This window comes from Magallana gigas, chromosome 10, assembly GCF_963853765.1.
Source record: "Magallana gigas chromosome 10, xbMagGiga1.1, whole genome shotgun sequence".
Lineage (NCBI taxonomy): Eukaryota > Metazoa > Mollusca > Bivalvia > Ostreida > Ostreidae > Magallana > Magallana gigas.
This window is the reverse complement of record NC_088862.1, coordinates 26,062,344-26,086,474: the sequence shown is the minus strand read 5'-3', so window position 1 is coordinate 26,086,474 and position 24,131 is coordinate 26,062,344. Positions and strand designations below refer to the sequence as shown.

The following is a 24,131-nucleotide window of genomic DNA, read 5'->3' as shown; positions in this document are numbered from 1 at the left end:
GTCATGTAGCTTTCAATATGCTTTTTATTTTGTTCCTTTTCGTCTAGAAAAAAAAACGAGACGGCGGTAACGACAAATTAGTTTTTATTCATTATATAAATAGTGCCTGTTTGGGAGGGTAACAGTTGAAATTGACATCCCGAGAAAACCATTGTCAACCGACGCGAAGCGGAGGTTGACAATGGTTTTCGAGGGGTGTCAATTTCAACTGTTATCCTCCCAAACAGGCACTATTTATTTTGTTATACTGAATGTCTTTTTTAAAATTTTTAAGAAAATTTTACTGCTTTTATATAGGAATATCGTGAATTCTACAGCGAACCGTACGCGCATAATTTTCGCGCATGTAACATTTTTTAATGTTACCCGTTGCCAAGTGCGTTGCTAACGCTGAGGGTAATATAAAATATTATTAACTGCGTCTTAACCAATCAGATTTCAGTATTTAACATGAAAGTATAACAATCATATATATCGCCCCTTCCAATTCAACAATTCAATATCTCAAAAATTACATTGTTTAATCACATAATATTAATGTACATTATTTCGTTATTCATTTGCCAATCAATTAGACATAATGAAAGAGAAAACAAGATAGTGGTCTTGAATATACTTATAGGTAACTTATTGCAGATAATCATGATAAGATATCCTTTAAATATGAGCAGGCTGACATTTTCTGACCTACAAATGAAAAAAAATTGAAATATTAATTAAGAATTAATCACCATAAAATTGAAAGACTATTTCTTTGCCGACTATGGAAATCCCAAATGAAATGCCTTTTTGACATCTAAAGAAAATAAAATAAATTATTTAATTATTTATAAATCAATTACTTATTCATTTATAGCGTTTTACTATATACACTGACACTATTACAATGTACACTGATAAAGATATTTTGAAATGACATGTCGAAAAAATCTTGTGAATCAAAAAGCATTCGACACGTGTAAAAGTTAATGAAAAGATAGCTTGACAATTTTCAAATTCATATACCACGCAGATAATTGAATTGCAATACTATTTTATTGATTTATACGCAACTCACGTTCTAAACTTGTTATAAAATTTCAAAGTCAGAAGAATGCGATAATAGGATTTTTGTAATGAAATCTGTCTTTAATGTATATTTTGTTTAATTTTAGAAGAAATGGTATTCTACTGATAAAAGCAATGTACATAATTCTTGAGACATTTCCTTCAATTTTCTTTTTGTTTAAAAATAATCTTAAAGTTGACATTAAATTTGATTAACTCGTGGATGTATTATTCGATTTACCTCGTTGATTTCCTCCGAAACGACTTCCATTTGCCCATTCTCTGTAACGGAATAAGTGGTGATGTGAGAGTTGCCAATTTTGATGCAGGTCCCCCTCATAAGTAAGTGTTGTTTCCATTTCCTTTTTAGTATTGTTGTGACCTGATGATCAACCATTATGATACCTTGATTATTTTAACAGGGCTTGGTGGTCCAATCGCTACTTCCCGGGCCTTTCCGGCAAGCTCGGAAAAACACCTCGAATGTGACCTTGGCGTCCACGACAACCCCCCTTTTCATAAAACTTGATATAGATACAACACATTTTACGATCTGTTCAGATGTCATTAAAGTCAACTATATGCCCTAAAATAAAACACAGAAGCGACATACAAAGCTGTCTAGCCGATATTTATTTTAATGGGAAGCGACTCCATTTTGTATAAAATTCTAACATCCGGTGATGTTAATACATTCGAGGTGTTTTTCCAAGCTTGCCGGTGAGGCCCGAGAAGTTGCGATTGCTTGGTGGTCGTGTCCATTTTTAGACTGTTATGTCTCCTTTACAAGGAGAGCTCTACATAACAATATCGGAAAATGCTCAAATTTCAAATGTAAAATATACGGATTTTTTACTTGATATAATAATTCAAAATATATCTAAAAACATCATAATATCTAAAAATTAAGGAAGATCTGAAGGCTTTTTGTTGACCAACCTTTTTCAGAAAAATGTCCATAACCATTAATATCATGCATGTGTACCTTATAATTATCTTCAAACATCTGGAGTATTTACATTTGGAATTTAAATCTTAATTTTGATTTTATACTCTTTGATAATGTCCCAATTCTATACACATATTTTTTTCGCTTCTTCTTGTATTTCTGTATAGTCACCGAAATGGTCTTCGGATATAAAATAGGAGTATCAAAAACAGTTAAAATATAATGCACATTAAGTCAATTAAAATCATATGGAATATTTAACTGTAGATGATTGCAAAATTAAACCGAAACAAATGAAATTAATATATTTTTACGCAGTAAGATGTACATTGTATTTATAAAGAATCAACCGATCAGGAAATTGATCATAAAAATAAGAATAACAAATGATTTTAAATTACCTCTCCATTGCAAAAGCAGTAAATGATGGCAACAAAAGATCCCTAAAAATAAGAGAATATGTGTGAAGTCATAGATACAGCCCGTTATTGATTAGCTGCAGGTCTATTTCTCCCTTTCGTCCATTCGATTTTTTTTTCAGACCAGGAGCTACAGATCTGCAGCAAATAATTTAAACACCAGAACCGTTTTGACAAAAACTTGGACTTTCGATGGAATGTTAATATCTAGTTTGCTCATCAAAACAAGCTATCAAATATTGACCCATTTCTTCCAATTTGCTAAGAGAAGCTCATCAATATTCATAAACTGTCAAAATCACACATAAAGTATTTTACCCAAGAACTGCTCTGTTGTGTGAAATTGACGCTGTTTCATTTGAAATTATATATAACCCCAATATATGCCCAAAGTCGAGGCTTTTGTAAAAAAAACTCTATTTACAACAGCAAGGAAATAAATGTACTTTACAAACTGCTAAGTAATCAATCCAAAACCATTTAAAATTATTAGAGTTGGATCAAGATCGAACATTTAAATATACCATATTCAAAAACAAGATTAATCAATTTCTTTTTATCTAAATAGAAACTATCTATAATTAGTAAAGTACTGCAATTAAAAATTGAATGGAGTTTGGTTACATGTGGTTCACCTCGCTGGATCTCATTAGCGAAATTTCAATGCAAATCTTTAAGTACATTTATTTGTTTGAATATCATTTACATGTACAACGTAAAACATTGAAACTCCATCCCTTTTTTTCAATCGTGAGTTTATGTTAGGTTTTATTCGTGAAGAATTGAACTTGTTTATTCATGTTTCAGAGGCGTGTGTCAAAACAGGTCCAAATCAACTCAAATGGATCTTCAGGGCATTAATTCATCAAGATGCCCCAATAAGTAAAGATTAGCCACAACACGTGTGTATCGTTAACTTTATTTAACGTAACCGGAAACAAATAAAGAACTAAATAAATAACAGAAAGTATTTGAGCGGAGTATTTAAATCCGGAACGTCTGGCAATTGATATTCAAGAATCCTGGTTGACAATACAAAGGTCATCTTACCTGAAGAGACAGGGATATGGCGATGAGGAAGGTGTACACTTCCGCCATTGGGGAATCGTCTTCAGGTCGTACAGGTAACAGAAGATTATGAAGTCCCAGGAGCGGGATCAATACTAGTGTGGCCTTCGCTGCTTTCCTGGGAAAACAATCAAATTTTGTACTTTTCATTTAAATTCAGAATTAAATTTGACATTTAGTGACAGACAGAAAACTGAATAATTATATAAAATATTTTCAATCTTGCAAAATTTAAGTTTATTTTTTTTAATGCTTTATTAATAATTATATCGTTATCCCATTTGCAAGAACTGTTCTTTATTTCAGTTTTTACTACAGGTATTATACGTCGAAGGGCAGATCACTCTAACTTTTAAAAATGAGTTCATGGTGGATTGAAAGTAAGCAAAATATTGATTCCTCAAAAACTGAAAATGCTCCCCATTTGTAATAATTATAATAAATTGACTGTTTTAGAGAACATACTTAGTTTGAGCTGCCTCTGGAACTCTCTTCAATTTTGTCATCAAAAGTCGAACGATGTTGATGAGGAAAATGACGTTCAACTGAAATAAAACCAAGAGCCAATTTCAAACCGCCTGTGTCAAAAACAGTATAATATCAGACGTGATATTTCAACATATACAGATATTGGAAGAGACGTTTTTGCTAAGTGACACACAGGGTAGAAAAAAGTAGTGTATAAGTTTCACCAATGAATTTTAATGTAAAGTTCCTATCGCGAATTTTCCGTGAAGTTGCGGTTAGCCCGGTAGCATGCCAATCGGCTTTCTACTAAAAATACTACCCAACTTTCACGAACGTATCTTGTATTTGATTTGTATTCTAGACTGTAAATTGTACATGTAAAAGTTTTTAAAATCCATATGGTGAATTCAGGGGAAAGCTCAATTTGTTACACTCGCTCAAGTTTACGCTGAATAAAAACTCCAAAACGAAACAAAAGTTCAACAAGTTGTATTTAAGTTGATGAAATAACGGTACATGGTATTCCAATGAAAACCGATTCTCGGAGTTCCGAGATAACAACTTAATAACGTGCGGAGATTCCAGCACGGACAGTCCGATATAATTCTGTACTCAAAATCGACACTAACGTATCATACACACTCCACTAATGTGCGGGGTTCCAGCACAGTTGGCCCAATATAACACTACGCTAACGTGCGGGGTTCCAGCACAGTTAGCCCAACCGTTCTCTTCCCGATCTTAAAACATTCTCTGTTACAATTATTATTTTTTTTTTTTGACAGGCATTGCTTTTTTATGACAAAGGGATAGTAATGGCATGCCAGAAAAGTAAACATTCACACATTTTGCTGTTACGATAATTTCACACTTCTATTGTCCAACAATTATTTAATTTGCCTGGAGATTAACTTAAGAAGATATCAAAGACTAGTGTCAAGAGGATTAACATTTCGTCACATGAAAGCATCTCCGTTTGGTTTTTTTTTTTTGGTTATTTCCCTTTTTTGTGTTACAAACTAAATTGCATAATTAATCTGAGAGAAAAAAATTCAACTTAAGTTCTCATAGCAGCTTGTAAATTTTAAATTGATAACCTGTTACATTAAAAGTTTAAAATCAAAGATTTCTAAACTTATCTATAACAATCTCTCTCACAGCGTTAATTAACTCTGTCCCAGAGTTCTACTATGACACAAAATTGAAGCTTTAAAAACAATGCAAACATACATATTAGACAAAAATTCACAATATAAGTTAATTCAAAACCATTAAGCGTCTAATAAATTGCTCTGTAAGGCAGCACAGTTCGATTGTTTGTGTAACAGGGTCTGTAATATAATTAACTACATGTCCATTCAGGTCTTTAATATTTCTCTCATAAGATTTTGTAAGTTCTCTCAGTTTTGAATTTTCTTTAATTATTTCGTACACGGTGTTTGCACGGGTTTCCACTACATCACCTGGACACGGAGTGGTGGTGGTCAATTCCGAATCCGCATTGGAAGCTTGCGTTCATTTTTCTTCCGAATGTGTCGTTATGATGGTAACGTTAGTAGCGGGCGGAGACACAGAGTTCAGAGATCCCTGGAATTTCTTATCCAAAAACTGCTGCATTCGATTCCTGTCCCGTAATTTCTGTTTTTCGTACTTCTTGTGGATGGACGGTCGCACTTGTTGGTTCATCATGACGTTAGAGTTTCAATCACTCGCTCTGTTGAGAGGACGGGGAACAATTCGATTCTCACACCAATTTTCACCAATGAATTTTAAGTGTAAAGTTCCTATCGCGAATTTTCCGTGAAGTTGCGGTTAGCCCGGTAGCATGCCAATCGGCTTTCTACTAAAAATACTACCCAACTTTCACGAACGTATCTTGTATTTGATTTGTATTCTAGACTGTAAATTGTACATGTAAAAGTTTTTAAAATCCATATGGTGAATTCAGGGGAAAGCTCAATTTGTTACACTCGCTCAAGTTTACGCTGAATAAAAACTCCAAAACGAAACAAAAGTTCAACAAGTTGTATTTAAGTTGATGAAATAACGGTACATGGTATTCCAATGAAAACCGATTCTCGGAGTTCCGAGATAACAACTTAATAACGTGCGGAGATTCCAGCACGGACAGTCCGATATAATTCTGTACTCAAAATCGACACTAACGTATCATACACACTCCACTAATGTGCGGGGTTCCAGCACAGTTAGCCCAATATAACACTACGCTAACGTGCGGGGTTCCAGCACAGTTAGCCCAACCGTTCTCTTCCCGATCTTAAAACATTCTCTGTTACAATTATTTATTTTTTTTGACAGGCATTGCTTTTTTATGACAAAGGGATAGTAATGGCATGCCAGAAAAGTAAACATTCACACATTTTGCTGTTACGATAATTTCACACTTCTATTGTCCAACAATTATTTAATTTGCCTGGAGATTAACTTAAGAAGATATCAAAGACTAGTGTCAAGAGGATTAACATTTCGTCACATGAAAGCATCTCCGTTTGTTTTTTTTTTTGGTTATTTCCCTTTTTTTGTGTTACAAACTAAATTGCATAATTAATCTGAGAGAAAAAAATTCAACTTAAGTTCTCATAGCAGCTTGTAAATTTTAAATTGATAACCTTGTTATAGATAAGTTTAGAAATCTTTGATTTTAAACTTTTAATGTAACATAAGGCATAGCCGGGTAATTTGCCTTGTGATTATTATCAGGAGTAAAGTGAAAGCTTGACTGATACAAATATTATGTAAGTGTTTATGGATGAGGGATGGGGGTCTGTTCGCAAGCACCTGTGACATGGGACAGGTAAATAGCAAGTCTTACCAACAGGGAGCCGATGATGGGACCGTATATTATCCACAAATACTCTGCGTAGGGATTCCAACATCTGTCGATACAATGAAAATGACGACTTACTTCACATATATTGAAAAAACATCAAGAAAAAGATGTGTTGGTCGCTATTCGATATAGCTTTTCATTGTTCATATCCCCTGCATTCAACTTAATTGATGTTTGTTTAATATTTAGTAAAACAAAAGGGGCTTTTTAAAACAAAAATAAAATAATGAATATGGTAAAAATATGATTGAATTTTATGTACATTGGAATATAGTCAACAACAAACTTCTCTGTTTGCGCTTGAATTAAAGGTTAATTAATGCTTGTATTTATACTTTAAATATTCTACTAAATTATTATTCTGCTTCTATGCATTTTTATATCTTACTTTGTATTCTTCGATGAATCGGAACTACGCACAAAAGCGTAAACTGCAGTTGGAATTAGGGGAAATCCTAAAATGAAAAAAAGTCATTGTTAAGGAATCTGGATGGTCAACAAATTACCCATCAAATCTACCTTAAGATAATTTTAGTCAGTGATTTTTGCTCAAGTCTCAATGGTTAATAAATCTAGTGCACTCTTTAAAATCTTCAAAATATATGCCCAAAGATAACAAGCATTCTGAGAGTATTGCATAAGCAATACACGTCCCCTACCGGTTTGTATTATTCTATGAAAGGTTCCAAGCACACAACTATTTCAGAGCTATTGTAAACGAGATGTCATGCTTTAATCAGAGATAAAAGAACAGAGGAAATTAAAACTATATAGTTGATATAGAAATTAAATAGGAAATAGGTAAAATAATACTCTTTATTTCATCTCCTGTAATTTCGCCAAGTCTATTCTGTATTCGCTGGTAAAAATTTGTGAAAACAATGCACTGTTATGCACAATATCATTTCTTACCGTCTTCTGTACCCCGAATCAAACGAAACAGTTAAACAGCCCAACCCGACAACGAACCCGATTGTAATAATACTACAAAAAAACCCTGCCGATTAAATTTACAACACAATGCTTGACACTATTTTATAGAATTTATTTGTTTGTTAGAAATGATAAAAGGAATGGTACAGGAAAAGGAATGGTACAAGTAACGCACGATATTATTACTGACTACATACTGACATCGTTTATTATTCAGGTACACACCGAACCCGATAACGAACCCGAACATTAAAAAATTGGAATATAAAAAATTAATTTTCTCGAAAATATGTCAATCAGACGCTACAAAAGTGTAAACTTGATCTGTAGTTTGACATTTTGAAGCTGTTCAGCAAGTTTCATATTATTCCTCCAATGCATAAAGAAAAAAAGTGTGGAAAACTGAAGTGGGACAGACAGACGGACTGACGGACGGACGGATAGACGGACGGACGGACTGACGGACGCAGAGGAAAGCTATAGTCCCCTCCGGTGAAACCGGTAGGGGACTAATAACATGTTAAGAATGGTAGAGAACTGTAATCAAAATTTCTGAGACACTGAAATTTGCAAGAACTACAAAAATCACTGAAATACATGTATATAAAACTTTAGACGTGAGCAAGTATTATGTTTAGTTGTAAGCTATAATTAGATGAAGAAAAAATCCAAAAAATTTGGCTTTTTAATTTGAACATGTTCATATACCTCAATACAAAGCTCTTTCTTTCAAAGAGGTAAAAGTAGTCTAAATACCCGGTATGGCCCTCTTAAATATCAGGAGGGACCTTCAAACTCTGTTTACACGTGTACAACGAACATTTAGTTTGCATTTCAGAGTATTCATACATAACGAACAGTGAAGCAATAACCCGGGGAATAACTCGTATATAACCAGATAATGATAATATCAAATTTATTGACTTCTTTATCTTTTTTCTATATTTTATCTTTGAAAATTGGGGCAACAATGCAAAGTATTGGCATTGGAGTGTTAAAGTTAAAGTAAATCATTAGATCCGCGACGAGAAACTAATGAAATGTATGATTAGAACAATTTCTAGAGAATTGAATTCTTTGATCTACCGATCGACCTATAGTCGAATATATTCCATGATTTGGTGTTGCACTAATAATACTGTGCAGGATAACTACATAAATATACGTTTGGATTTTTTTATACTGTATTTTTACGCTGATGCAAAGCGTGTCACTACTACATGTAGCTACAAGTAAAACGTAGTAATAAGTACTTGTTAGAATGAGAAGACTCCTGGACAGTTTACAAGTGCTGCAATTTAAATTGTATATGTATAGTTCTTTGGAATGTTTCATGTTTGGTTTAGGGTAAGGTAACGACATCGAAAGAAAACAATTAAAATAATTCGACGGTCGTTAAAAAACATACAGGTATTTATAAAACGACCAATGACCATGCTTCATGATGCTCACTCAGATATTCTGATAATGAATTCTTTACTAAATTGACTCATTATATTTCCTGTGATAAATAGAATGTTAATGATATATTTACGAAACAAATAAATGATACCGATGTATCCTATCAATGCTAAATGCAATATGAATATCTCATCTAAGAACCATGCGCAATATACCCCATCCGGTCACATGACAAGCAGCAATGAGCTTCCTTCCGGTGCTGAAGACCCTCAGGAGGATTGTGTGTAGATAGAGGCCCTCACAGAACATCCAGAAGTAGTTACACAGCATGAAGAAATAGGTGAACACGTGGAGGATCTGACACCACGACTGAAACCAAGAAACAGTAATAAAAACAGTCACATATCCGTCTATATTTTACATGTATCATTATTATACTTGTTTCGCAACTTCTCGGGCCTTTCATGCAGAGGTATTTTTCCATTTGTCGGAAAGGCGAGAAGTTGCAACTGCAAAGTAATTGATGTTATGTACAAAAGGTACATGTACATGTCGAATTAAAAAGTTGCAAAAGTTAGATTTTGAAGTTTGATTTGTAGTTTACCGGATTTCTGAGCAGGACTTCGCCATTAAAAGTCACGAGAACAAAGTAGGAAATCCATGAGATTCCCGTCAAGATGTAAGAGAGGAAGAGGTTCTTGTGAACAGTCACTCTGCCGCACTGAAGTTGTCTGCAGTGAAAATACATGTACGTAAATAAATAAGGCTTACTGGATATCGGATCGTGAATGACCATGTAATGATCGCAAAGTCTGCATCAATATTCTCAACCAAAATCTGTAGACAATGTTTATTGTTGTCTTAAGACACATTTACAAATTGAAATATTCCGTGATAACCTATGACTCCCCTACTACGGATACAGACGATAAATATATAATAATATGTCAATCATTAGATGCATCGATGCACGCCATGTATTTATTTCGTGTGGAGACCATGATGACCACTTAATACATTAATGCATTATCGTGTAAGAAAGACATTTCTCAATCTTATGAGAAATGGATACGTACGGAAAGTACAGGAAAATGAAGAGTGAAATAGCCAGAAGGACTATGGACACCAGATAGCCCCCGATGAATACATAGACCGGATACATAGCCGTCACTTCTTCCTGTGGGAGAGAGTAAAATAAAATCAGTCGACACGCAAGCTTCCGGTTTCTGACAGCCAAGATCTAGTAAACATATCATGGGTCACATGCACACGCTAGTTTCCGGTTTCACACAGTCACGATCTAGACATATCATAATGGGTTATATGAACACGCTAGCTTCCGGTTCCGGATCCATACAGCTTGGACACACACTATATCATGGGTCAATCATCTTGATGCAAATTTCTCAAGGGCATTGGAAATACAGTAGCATGACGGGATATAGCTTATACATACATCTAAGATATAAGTACAATCAGGTCTCATACTAAATATGCATTAAATGCTGAAATGCTCCTGACAGAATGATTTCTAGAAAAAAATCAACAGTTTCATACAAGAGGTCATTTTATCTTTATCTAATAGCATTTTTATACTATTACTACCATGAATAATTTTTTTAAATAATTAATTAAAAGAACAAAATAAAAAAAAAATACATAAAGTTCCAAAGAGGGGTTCATATTTTCCTCAGCATTCGTAAGTATAATTGTCAAACACCGTAAAATCTACACAGAGTGAGATTTCACCACGCAATTTCAATGGTCCATTGACTCGTGTTCCATTATGTTGCCTAACAAAGCTCAACTGTTCTCTACCTAATCCTTCAGGGAAACCTTACTGTGTTCTGTTGTCTGTTTTGTTTTTGTTGTACCGAACTTTTTTTTTTTTACCGATGTATGATTTTGCTTCTGGTGATGATTTAATTAAGGAATTCAATTATACGTGATACAAATTATTGCAGACCTTCAATCATTTGTTGCATGTTTTTAATGTTTCCGGGTCGAGTTTGCCGTTGGTGCAATTATTTGCATTAATTGTATATTAAACACGATGCTAATGGCATTCTTGGTTTATTTTTTAACAGACGCAGGGTACATATACATTTCTCATGTTAAATACATATGATGGAAACGAGTTTAAGATAGCTGAGTGGTCTTAAATGTTTGTAGACTATCTCAATCTTCTTTAGAAGAAAAGCTCTAAATAAAGGTTGTGGGAAAAAATGAGAGAGAGAGAGAGAGAGAGATAGAGAGACACTATATGTTACCAGCCCCCGTTTAATTTTGCCTGCGTTGTAAGTGGGCGTATTTAAGTTAAACTCTCTTTAAACACAGCTGTGTCTTGGCGAATTCAGGACGGTGGCGAAACTGTTTGCAAGTATAGAAGGGCGAAAATTACTCTGTATACTGTATTCATATGGTTTTTTTTCGCCCCGTGTTATTTTCGCCCTTCTACACTTGCAAACAGTTTTGCCCCGTCTTAAATTCGCCCAGACGCTCTTGTGTACTAAAGAGATAAATTGGAACATTGGAATTCGCCCAGTCTTAAATTCGCTTGCCGACAACGATGGCGAAAGGGGCGAAAATAAAACGGGGCAAATATTTCCCTGTATACAGTGTATTAAATATACTTACATAATTATGTTGCCGGCATTCTTGGTAGTCGGATTTCAGCCATTTGCCCTCCCGTGAGCAGACTTTATACACGAAACCTACAATGTTTAAAAATCATGACACTTTATACACGAAACCTATAATGTTTAACCATCGTGACACTTTATACACGAAACCTACAATGTTTAACCATTGTGACACTTTATACACGAAACCTACAATGTTTAACCATCATGTCACTTTATACACGAAACCTACAATGTTTAACCATCGTGACATTTTATACACGAAACATACAATGTTTAACCATCGTGACACTTCATACACGAACCCTACAATGTTTAACCATCGTGACACTTTACACACGAACCCTACAATGTTAAACCATCGTGACACTTTATACACGAAAGTTAAAATGTTTAAAAATCATGACATTTTTTTTTCAAATAAAATGGTCAAACGTTGTTCGTTTAAATCTTGATGTCTTAATAAAACACCAAATATTTTCATCTGTTAAACTTAATTTTGCTCAAGCATTCACAACTGAAGTTTATATATTCTATATTATTATGTAATAATGTCGGCAAGTATTACATGAAACAACCAAAGTGTGCATAAATACTCATGTAAAATACATGTAATTATATGAATATAATTTCATGATTTTTAAACATTATGGCTGTGAATTTTATAATTTATTTTTCTGCCAAATTATGCGTGTTATTTAATCGTTTATGGTATATGCATATGTATGATGAAACCTATTCGTATTTCTTTTATCATACATGGCTGTGATAAAGATTTCTGTACATGTAAAATGTAATTTAGAGCAACCCAAATTTATAACTAAAGACAACCTGTAATCATTACATGTCTATGAATTTGCTCGAATTAGCACGTTCCTCATAGAAATACAGTTTATGGCTGTATCAAAGGTGTTTGAACCATCATTTTGTCGGTCATTTTAATATCTTATTACAGTTTTCCAAAAAAAAATATTCCTCTTTAAAATTGCAGCTCGGATTGTTTAAGACTTGGGGTTTACTGAACGTGGTACCTTTCTTGTTGAAGAAAAATGGACACTGTATCTTCTCGACTCGTCCTGCCTTTGTGAAATTAAAACAGCCCCCGAAATCATCGGCAGTCCCATTGCAGAAAACATCGTCTACAGATAAAAAAAATATTTAACTAGAGTACTTTAATTAAAGCGATTCGGTTAATTTGGAAAACATTTTAGTGAATTTAATTTGAGAGATTTGACAGCAGCTGAAGTTTTAATTAACATTTCTGTCAATGCAATTTGCTTAAAAATGAAAAAGAAAAGAAAATTAACAAAAACTCAAAGATTACCTTGCATGTACTTAAAGTAATCAATGAAGGATGCAAACAAATAATTAAAAAAAAATGTTAATCGGGTTAACAATTATAATTATGTTTCTTGACTCACAAATCAACCTAAGAGTTATATATAGACATCTACTTCTTAGAATTAATATAGACATTTATTTGTATAAATCGGATCATAGAAAACAGACCAGAGTTACGTAATATATTGTGTAACTTGCTTCTATACTCTGATTAGTACAAGCACGAATATGATATGTGTAGACCAAACCAAACAAAAAACAAAAAACAAAAAAATACGTCACTCGCGCAGTTTTAATTCACATCTAGTTTACATGTACATTATCATATACATGTACTGTCAAGTATTATATTGACATCTGGTGAGCTTGACCTATGGCTGTATGGACCTCGTAAATAAGGAATACGGTGTCAGTGGAGCAGGTGCGCTAGAAGGAAACCGATTTGTTGATTACCCAGTATCCTGTCGGTTACCGAATTATCGAAGATTGTTATTTCTGCTTCTAATTGAGCACATGAGAGCTTCCTTTTAAGAAAAGTCAGAGAGTGGATAATTCAATATGCCGGTGTTCATCTTGACTAGGCAAACAATAGCTCTGCTTGTTAGAAGCTGTTTGTGCTTTGTGTTCTATGTCATTTTTAGACTATCTGAACCTCCTTGAAAAGAAGAGCTCTCTTTATAATTGAGATATATTAAAGTTGTTTTTTTTTACTTAATTACTAAGATTAATTTGCGTTATTTGTTGAGCATAAGATCTTCATATGAATGAAAAATAAAGGAAAAAAATAGGCTTAACAAAAAGGTATAGTTTGGCTGCAGAGCTGTTACAGTAGTTCCACGGTGAACTCGGGTTGACAGTTTGTGAAGCTCAATGTACTGTTCCGTCCATGTAAAAATGATATTTATGGCGCATAAAACGCTAGCATGCATTATTTTGTCATGTTCGACGCATTTCTAATACATGTATTGAAATGAATATTATAGGAAAGTATTCAAACTTGAAAGCTAAAATGTTTGGATTTTTTTTCTACATACATGTACATTGTATTACTTTATGGTCCAAAATATCATAATCCAAGTATCATTTGTTTAAACAGGGACGCTTGAATATTACATGTACATGTACACGCATAAACATAACAATGAGAAAAAAGAAAAATGAGGAAGCTTTGTAGTAGTCAATGACAAGGAGCGGTTTAAATCTTCCCTGGTTGATTTTATCGATTCGTTTATTAAATATATTGTTTTCAGAGTCACGCCGAACAATAACTTAGGCTCAAATAAGAGATCCTACGAACCTTTCCCAGTAGTATATTTTCCTTTTCATTTTTACTGCATTGTTTTAAAACAGATTTATAAGAACCACTGTTCTAAAATTTACATTGCGTTGGTTTTAGTTAAAGTATCTTGGCCAATGATTTGATGTGTGCTAATGACCATTCAGTTATCATTCAGTTGACTGAATGGCAGAGCTTCAACCTGTGGGACTTGAGTTTGTTGTGTAGAAAGATGAATGAAACACAATCATACGGTAGTGTATTGATCCATTCTTTCACTAATAACTTCAATATAGCTATTATAGTTAACGCGTTGCAGAAAAACAATAAAACATAATCAATTCGAATAAGATCTGTCAAAAGTGACAAACCACAAGTAACATAAACAAATTTTATCCAATATTCATAGCATAGGAATAATAAAGAGGCAGAATATATCCCTCTTCTTTCGTTAAGAAAAAATTTCATGAAGGAAATGGTTGTTTATAGCAGTCTTAGAACGATTTCCAATACTTCTGTTGAAGAGGTTATTAAATTCGACGTTTCAGAGCTTCAAAGAATCACGCTGTTTAGATATTTAAAGTATTATAGACAGCTAGATTCACGTTTACGTTGAATGTTTAATGAGAAAGCCACGGTCCTCCTTTCCTTGAAAATCTTGTAAAAAAAAATTTTTGGCTTGTTTGCTAACTATGTAAAGTCGACAAATCGATTTAATTAGGTATGAAAGATTTCAAATATCCTAATTTTGAACTACAGTCAAACAGAAAGTCCCTTTTTTAATTTACATATTGACAGTTTTAAAAACACCACATTTACAATAGTAGCAATGCGCCTTGAAGATAATCGCTTTGAACAGAATGGGTCTCAAATACACCGGGGGCGATTTTTCTTGGCACCGGGAAAACGATGCCAAATTATTTCGTCTTCACGGCTTTAATTACAACACGGGTCACAAACATCTAGCAGCTGCTTAGCAGAGGATTTGTAGTAATTTTCATCAACTCAAGAAGATCAAACTAGAAAACCATTTCTTATCGCATCATCATGTGATTAGTTTTCACCGAGGAAATCGATGCCAGAACACATGCCTCCGATAACTAGGAACTTAAATGAGATTGATGAACGGTTTGATAATAAAGACACAAAAGTGAATATACTTGTGGATCTAAATGAGACATTTCTATATGAATATTGTCAAAGTGTAACTATATAGCCCAGTCCAGCGCCCACCCATACCTAGCGCCCAACAACACATTTCTTACGGAAATACTTTGGGGAGTCTACATGGGTGGTATACAAACCATCAGATCTACTTCAAAATCTAGAATAACTATGATTGGAAGCTGTAAACTATTATTTAGTAAAAAAAAATAAATATTTTAGCTTTTAATTTTGAGGGTTTTTTTCCTTTATTTTTATTACAATAGAGTTCCTCATCTAAAATAGAACAAGACAGCTTAAAAATGACAACGACCATCGAACCGTTGTCGTAAAGGGAAGACTTTAGCTCGTTGAAGATTTTTGTGATCGGCTTCGGCCGATCACAGTTGTGTCCATATGAGGCATCCGGCAAATTTAACTATTTGCGCACGCACTGCGCCTTGCACTATTTTATTTACTATGCAATGACAACCTTATTTAAATCTTTAATTAGACGTAGATTACTAAAACGGTAATCTTATCCGTTTACCCTGAAAATAAAACATTGATAGAGTTACATACATAATGATTCAAATCACGTTTTTTCACATATGCGTAGGAATATTAGTCGGAAGTATAATTCGCCTACTAAAAGTAAAGCTCATTCATGCCTTGCCATTTCGGAAATCACTGCATGTTGCGTATATTATATAAAAAGACCTGACCAATGATATTTCATGCCGATCATTCCTTTAAAAGGAATACTTTTTAAAATAATGTTTAGAAAGAGATGAACATGTTAACAATAATATGCTTTGGTACTTTATGGGGAATATTAAGGTAAAAGTAAATTTGTCAGTTATGTATTCTTTCAGCAATAATTGCTGCATTTATATCCGTATGAACAACATTGACAAGAGAATACATCATTTTATTTTTTTTTTTTAAAACCTATGTCAACTGGACTAATTTAGGTTCTGATTACAAGTTAGACAAACAAAATATAATTTCATTTTCGCTTCTAACTTCCTGCTTCGATACAATTTTAAAATACGTGTATTAAATTAAATGCATTTATTTGTATTTGCGTTTACACCTTAAATCAACAAGTTCATTAGCCGCATATTTAATTTTTACGTAATAAGTGCTTATTATGTACGGCATGACGAGTTTAATTTGGTCTGTGACAAAAATTCTATAAATAATTTCCTTTTCTTGAGAAATCCCAATTAACCTAGCATTTGCAGTTAAAAAAAGACAACTAATTTCGAATTTTTCGCATTTAACTCAGGATATCATTGCCATAAACCATACCAAATAATGCAATTAGTTTGTCTTCCTTTCGATTTATGATGACATAAACAATATTAATACTGCTGCTCATTTAAAAAGAAAATTCTATTTTTCCCTCTTACATTGTAATCTTATTTTTTTTTTTAAATGAAGACCTGGCACATTACCATCATGTGTGTGTCATTTCTGCGCCATAAGGCTGTCCAAAGTTAATACGATTTTAAATTAACTAATCAGAGTTAAATCCATTTATCAAAGGGAAATCATGTTTAGATTTTATCATATTTACATTTTATTTTATTATCAACTCATAAATCTCGGCACATATTTCACAACTATTATCCCCACAATAACCTGCGCCTCCTGGTATTAGCCTTACCATCGGCCTTAAATTTTGGGCTATTAGCCAAACCTGTGACGCTATTCTGTACTTAAAATAAATACTGTGTAGTTGTTTTTCATTGGGCAATTCCCCAAACTTGTTTTGTTTTCTGTATTTCATCTTTGATAATTCTCATTTAACATAAACCGCGCGTAGGTTTAGGAAAAAAATTGTGTTAAAAATACATTGTCAAGCAAACGCCATTCATTTTGATTTGATTGTTTCAAGTTTGTTTTTCACTAAAATACTGCAATCTGTCATCATTTCTCCCATCCCGTTACAGATTTATCGCTCTCTAGATCTTGTAGATTTTGGTATTTTAAAGTGACGGTAATCGTGGGTGGCCTAATGTGCATCAAAGTGACAATGATTCGGACAATGATTCGGACATCAGCTTGGATTGGTCGCTGATCTTAAGGACAAAGATTCGCAAATGTAGTTATGAGACAAGGGACATGTGATAGCGGCACAGAAGATAAAGTTGGCGTGTTTTTCTATAGTGTTAACCATGCATTAGGGTATTTCCAGCGCATTTTTACCCGGGCTTATTGCGTAATCAATGGCTATGCTGTAGTTACAGTCCACGATCTGAACAATTGTTGAAATCGTTCTCCGCACAAAAACGTATTTCCATCGTTAAAATAGAGAACGTAGAATGTATATCAAGACATTTTGCTATTCTAAGTTTTCATCCGATACTGTGTACAGGGTTATTTTCGCCCCGTGTTATTTTCGCTTTCCTACACCTGCAAACGGTTTCGTTCCGTCTTGAACTCGCCCCGTTGTAACTGTGTTAAAAGAGGTATTATTTGCGATAATGAAATGCTTAGTTTTAAATTCGCCCGCTCACAATGAGGGCGAAAAGAGCGAAAATAAAACGGGGCGAATATTTCCCCTGTATACCATAATTTATATATATTTATACATCACATATGCATGATACTCTTCTCTGTAATATTCTAAATATGTTGAGTTTGCAATACATGTAAATTTGATGAGCGGCGGAATACATTGTATACACTTGTAGCCTAGATCGCCTCGTTATCAAACCGAGAGTTATTTATGACAACAATATAAATATTATACATGTATGCACACATTCTTATAAACATCAATTATGAATCGCTGTGTCTATTTAGTCTGTAATAATGCCATATCATGAAAACGTGTTCAATACACCTCAAAATAGCCCGGATATATGTTCTTTAGATACTATATATTTTTTCTCGGAGACTGATAGAGTTTGAGGGAGACCTTTGTTTGCCTGTGGACGAGGGAGGAAGACAATTTATGAAGGATTAATAAAAGGTTTTTGATTTAGCAGACTTTGATCTTAACAGTTGGTATAGTACACTAACAATGACCAATCTCTATGGAACCTGCAGATGAAAATAACTTTTGTCAGCATGAAAGTCATTACTTTTCGACTCAACTGATCGAACAACATGTTAACAATACTGGTATTTATTCTGCGTTATCAATTATCAAAGGGTTTTTTATATTATTGCTCTGTGCGTGTTTCAAAATAGGAAATACGTGCTTTAGCTCAAAGGAGCTAAAAAAGATGACAGGGGAAAAGTAACTGATGATAAAGTTGGCACTAAGGAACGAGTAGCAATACTAATACATGTCTTGGTTTATTGGTGTATGTCAGTTCGATTTGAACCTACAATTATGAACATTATTTTTATTTAAAACATTTGCATATATATTTTAATAATTCATATATCGAATAAAAACACTATTTAATATGAGCTGAAAAAACCTTCCGATTAGGGAAAATAGAACCATTTTAACAAGACCTTGGACTTTCGGTAGTGTGCAGATAGCTATTTCTTGTGTCAAAACAAGTAAAAAATGACGCTGTTTTGAAGTTAGATATACACCGATTGCGCAGTCTTAGCTCAAAAGCCAGACAAATCTTGTTGATTTTAATGAGCTACGGTCGAGTGGCCAGCAATGAAATAGACAGGGCTACGTCACATTGCAGCTTGACACATCTACTCATAGTCCAAGCTCCTGTTAAAATGGTTCTAGTGCCACGTTCATTGAAAAACGTCGTCTATGTCTCATTGATCGAATATTTTACAAAGAATGATTCGCATGAGAAATGCAAATCATCAACGATATCGCCTACGAGTTGTTTTTATCGAAAGAAATTTGAATATGAATTAATTTGAAGCAATAGTCATTTAATTTATATCCATTTATCAACCTTTGGTTATTGAATCTACATAACATGTCTGGAACATCAAATACTAATTATCTTAGAGAAAATACATGTTGTATACTGACATACGTTCACACATGTACCTTTGATAAAAGAAAAACACAGTTGATTTAGTTGTATTTCTTCTAAAAAATAAAGGCCATAAGCCGATGATGAATGAGATGTTTAACGATTCCCGTGGGATCATTCACCGATATTAATTAATACAAACGCTAGATCTACAACACTTATTTTTGATGGCAAATATTTCGTTGGCATTGAATGTATTGTTATTTCTGCATTTGCCAAGGTTTATCAATGTAGTTTCATACGACGTTCATGTAATTTGTGACTTTTTTAAAAGTTGATAATAGGCCATAAAGTCGAAGGTTAAGAAATTGGATATTCGAAGCCAATACTACCCACTTCAGACAACGAGTAAACTGTATACAAGGTTATTTTCGCCCCATGTTATTTTCGCTCTTCAACATTTGCATACGGTTTTGCCCCGTCTTAAATTCGTCCAGACACGCTTGTGTACTAAGGAGATGACTTGGAAAATTGGAAATCGCCCAGTCGTAAATTCGCCCGCTGACAACGAGGGCGACGAAAGGAGTGAAAATAAAACGGGGGCGAATATATCCCTGATTACAGTATTTATCTACTGAAGAAGAAGAGCTATCTATAAAGATTCAGGAAAAAATTAAGCTAACAACTTTGAATTTAGAACTAAATCATGCATGGTTTAAGGCCGAAAGTTTCATTCAATGTATTTAGAACCATTTCAACAAGACCTTGGACTTTCAGATGGATGTAGCTATTCTAAAACAAGTTTAAAAATGACGCTGAGTGGCCTACAATAAAATAGACAGGTCTACGTCACATCGCTGTTTGACACTACAACCACCAAAGGTCAAAGCTCTTGTTAAAATGGTTCTAGAATTTTAAGATAAGCCAGCTTGATAACTTGTTGAAAAAACCGGCCGTAATCATTTTCGGTTTATAAATACAATCGTTAGTTAGGAATTAAAAAAATAAAAATTCTTACCTGTGAAGTTAAATGTGAATGACGCTAGCCTCTGTTGGCATTCGCGAACAAGCGGCAGAACCAAGAATTGAAGCGAATTCAACATAGTCTTTGATAGCATGTAGTGACGCTTCAGGGATTCCTTAAAATTACTCCGAACCGTTTAAAAAAAAAAGAATCTTCCTAATGGCTTTATAGCTTAAAGTTATAAACAGCTTATACATGTAGTATCAAAACGAATTAATTGTATATTATATACTCCATCGCTAACGCGGGTCTTGATCAGTTAACATCTGCATCAATAAGAACTAAGCTTTGCGTATAATAGGATAAGATGGGGGTCTATTCCTTTCGTTACTAAAACAGTTGATTGCACATCGTGGGTTGTTTTTTTTAATCCAATCTATGAAACTTCAGCAGATCATTAATATTACAGTATCTTTACCAATCCCACGGAACGATTTGTCTACATGCGACACGGCTCTCCCTCTCTCTATATATATAATCTTCGCTGCATGGCCTGACCCCCGCTCGTCCCTATGTCAGGGAGGTTACTGTAAGTATCCAATCACTGCCATGATTAATGCCGTGATGCCAACACTCGGGGTCTGCGTAATATTCAATCGCAAGGATTTGCTTCTGAAAATAAATCAATGATGAAGAAAAATCGGACCATAACTATAGCTCATAGAGCATCATAGAGTATTAACGTCATCGGTCTAATCCCCGACGGTCAACTATCGTGTTGCTGGGTTTGGGGTAAGGGGAGGGGGTGGGTTGTTTAGAAAGTGGTGGTTTGGCTAGTTCCTGGGGCAGTGTACTTGAAGGAATTTAGAAATTTTCGTGTGTTTTTATATCACAAAGATTTTTCTATTTTTTTGTGTGGAAATTTCATTCTGTTTGGAAAAAGAATCAGAAAAAAAAATATTCCACAAAAATTCATTGGTTTCGCACTTTCGTGACTTCTTTAATTTATTTTCCACTTTACATGTTATATTGAGGAATGGTAATTCTAATTGCCGGGATTGATGCATCAGTCTATCAAATCACCTTTCAGGAGGCGATGAAATATTAAATGCATGGGAAACGGAAGCGGTTAGATCTTGAACCACCGTGGAATACTAGGGTCTCTCGGGTTTAATCAAGGTATTGCTACGATGATTAATACATTTCACGTTACGATCTTGGAAAATGTTCTAGTATTTACATACAGGTACATATATAGCCGGCTTTGACGACGAGCAATTATACCTTTATACCTTCTGATTAAAACAATATCAATCACGCTGAAGATGTAAAGTGAATAGGGTTAATGACGGAATGAGAGAGAGAGAGAGAGAGAGAGAGAGAGAGAGAGAGAGAGACTGTCAAACTATTTGTTGATTACAAAAAGGCATCAAGTACAAGTTTGTTGATGAACCACTGCTTAATTGCATACATCCCGTGATATGAGAGAGAGAGAGAAAGAGAGAGAGAGAGAGAGAGAATGAGCTGTATTAGTGATCTTATCAATGGTATTTTTTTTACGGAGAACTCGTGATTGGAAAAGCTAAATTTGGAAACCTTTGACAAAATTCTGATATTAATAAATAAATCAGACCTAAATCCTCCAGTGAAAGGCAGATTCATATGCATATACATATAAAAATATCATATCGTAATTCGACGCAATCCAATAACACGGTACAAGTATCTCTGGGACTGACACCGATTCTATCAGAAAATGATTAAAAGACAAGATTTCAGAAACTTTTGCTGCATAGTCTTCTGAAGTAGCGTGTCAATATTAATCGTAAATCAGTGCTAACAGCTACTTTAATGCTGCTCTCTCAAACGAAAAAATAAAACATAACATGCCATATTTGCAATTTTTAAAGCTACGATACGATCGGTCGCGACAGGTCGTCCTCAAAGGACATAGACATTCATCTGATAAGATGATCGTAATGCATTATCGTAGCGATCGAGTGTGTCAGGGCACTCCATATTGTGGGAGATATCATAATTAGTTTTTATCAAACGCATAATTTCTGGAAATGCATCATCTTAAATTGAAACAGAGAAATGCACTAAGGGGCATTTTGTTGCATTGGTAAAATCGCCTGTTTTAATTAAATGGAAAGGGAGTAAAAAGGGATATTGGGTAAAGTGGATAAAATTAATATTAAGGTTAAAGCACTGCATTTGTAATGTTGTAAGCCGAAAACTGTCTATTCTGTCAAATATTGTACAGTCCGAGGCGCGCAGAGCCGAGGAGAGTAAAATATGGCAGAATGGGCAGATTGAAGTTTATAGACTTTTTTTTAAAAACATTGTGTCTCTTCATCGCTTCTGAACAGATTTACAAATCATTATGCTTCATTTCATTTACATAATGGATATATGCCGAAAACAGTTCTGAATAAAACAAAAATCAGAAAGCTTCAAGGCATTTAAGGCCGAAAAATGTCTGCTATTTTTTCTTACAGAAGTCATCGAGGTATCATTTAAGTATCGTACTTAAAACACTGCTCTTGAATTTCATTGTCGGTATACCTTGCTGAGACAGTCCGAATTTGCAGGATGCCTGTACTGTAACCATTGGTATAACGGTCTGATATTACATGTAAGAAGCTATCTAATATCCGACTGTCACAAGTAAAATTTTTAGACTGCTGGAACAAGTGATTGACATTACAGCATTGTTTTAACTTGCACTATCCAGTAAGTAAATAGTGTGGTTGATACAAATTTTCAAGGAAATAATGAAAAAGTAACACTATTAATAGATATATAGTATCAATTTAAAAGTTTATCTAGAGTCGTACAGAGCGGCACGTGTTTGTATGGTGTATATTTATGTATCTACTGTGACAATATCATAGATTGTTAATGTATACCTTCCGTTATTTGTGAGATTGAGCACGCGATATTGACAGTTAGTCATACAGCTTCCTTAGGTCGCTGGTTGTAAAAACCGGAAGTAGTGTCTCACGCCCGGAAGTAGCATATCTGTATCGTGCACGGTTGAGAATATTTTTGAACGGAATATGTGATGAATTGCATTTCATATGTTAATTTGGTAGACTGTAATTATTATGTCATAATTCCGTGGGAATGGAGATTACATCTCAAACATGTATATATGTACAGCTAGGGCTAAAAAACGGTGAATCGTCATACAACTTAATTTCTTATATTGAGGTCTAAAAAAAGAAAGAGAGAGAGAGAGAATGAAGAGAAAGAGAGACTCAGAGGGAGAAAATGAAGAGAAAAGAGAGAGAGAGAGAGAGAGAGAGAGAGAGAGAGAGAGAGAGAGAGAGAGAGAGAGAGAGAGAGAGAGAGAGAGAGAGAGAGAGAGAGAGAGAGAGAGAGAGAGAGAGTGGAGAGAGAGAGAATTGAGAGAGAGAGAGAATGGAGAGAGAGAGAGAGAGAGAGAGAGACTCAGAGAGAGAAAATGAAGAGAAAGAGAGAGAGAGAGATTGAGCTGTATTAGTAATCTTATCAAAAGTTGTCAATGTATTTGTTGATTACAAAAAATCGTTAAGTATATTTTGTTGATGAACCACTTCTTAATTGCATAGATCCCGTGATATGAATTTCTTGATCCTCGATACTGAAGACCAAGCCTCAGGAAGAAGTCATTGTATAAGAAATTAATTTTAACTCATTTTGGAGGTATGCGCATGACAACACCCAGTGG

The 24,131-nt window shown here is 34.2% G+C and overlaps 1 protein-coding gene across 1 annotated transcript; it reads right to left on the bottom strand.

The window, feature by feature from the left end:
- Positions 1 to 189: 189 nt before the first annotated feature.
- Positions 190 to 21,102, bottom strand: LOC105336749 (calcitonin gene-related peptide type 1 receptor). Its single transcript, XM_066073708.1, has 13 exons — positions 20,471 to 21,102; positions 12,810 to 12,917; positions 11,774 to 11,850; positions 10,213 to 10,313; positions 9,741 to 9,867; positions 9,352 to 9,505; positions 7,191 to 7,257; positions 6,785 to 6,848; positions 3,949 to 4,028; positions 3,466 to 3,601; positions 2,398 to 2,439; positions 1,289 to 1,429; positions 190 to 687 (listed from the first exon to the last, which is right to left on the bottom strand). Exons 1-13 carry the CDS (start codon positions 20,568 to 20,570, stop codon positions 658 to 660), a joined length of 1,227 nt encoding a protein of 408 aa, XP_065929780.1. The 5' UTR covers positions 20,571 to 21,102; the 3' UTR covers positions 190 to 657.
- Positions 21,103 to 24,131: the final 3,029 nt, after the last annotated feature.

Bases quoted from the DNA above. Each gene is read 5' to 3' on its own strand.
- LOC105336749 (XM_066073708.1), bottom strand. From the start codon at position 20,570: ATGCTATCAAAGACTATGTTGAATTCGCTTCAATTCTTGGTTCTGCCG. The intron at 6,849-7,190 runs GTAAGATATAAA...TTGTATCGACAG, and splicing joins GATTCATCGAAGAATACAAA to ATGTTGGAATCCCTACGCAG. The intron at 3,602-3,948 runs GTATGTTCTCTA...TTGTTTTCCCAG, and splicing joins CCAGAGGCAGCTCAAACTAA to GAAAGCAGCGAAGGCCACAC.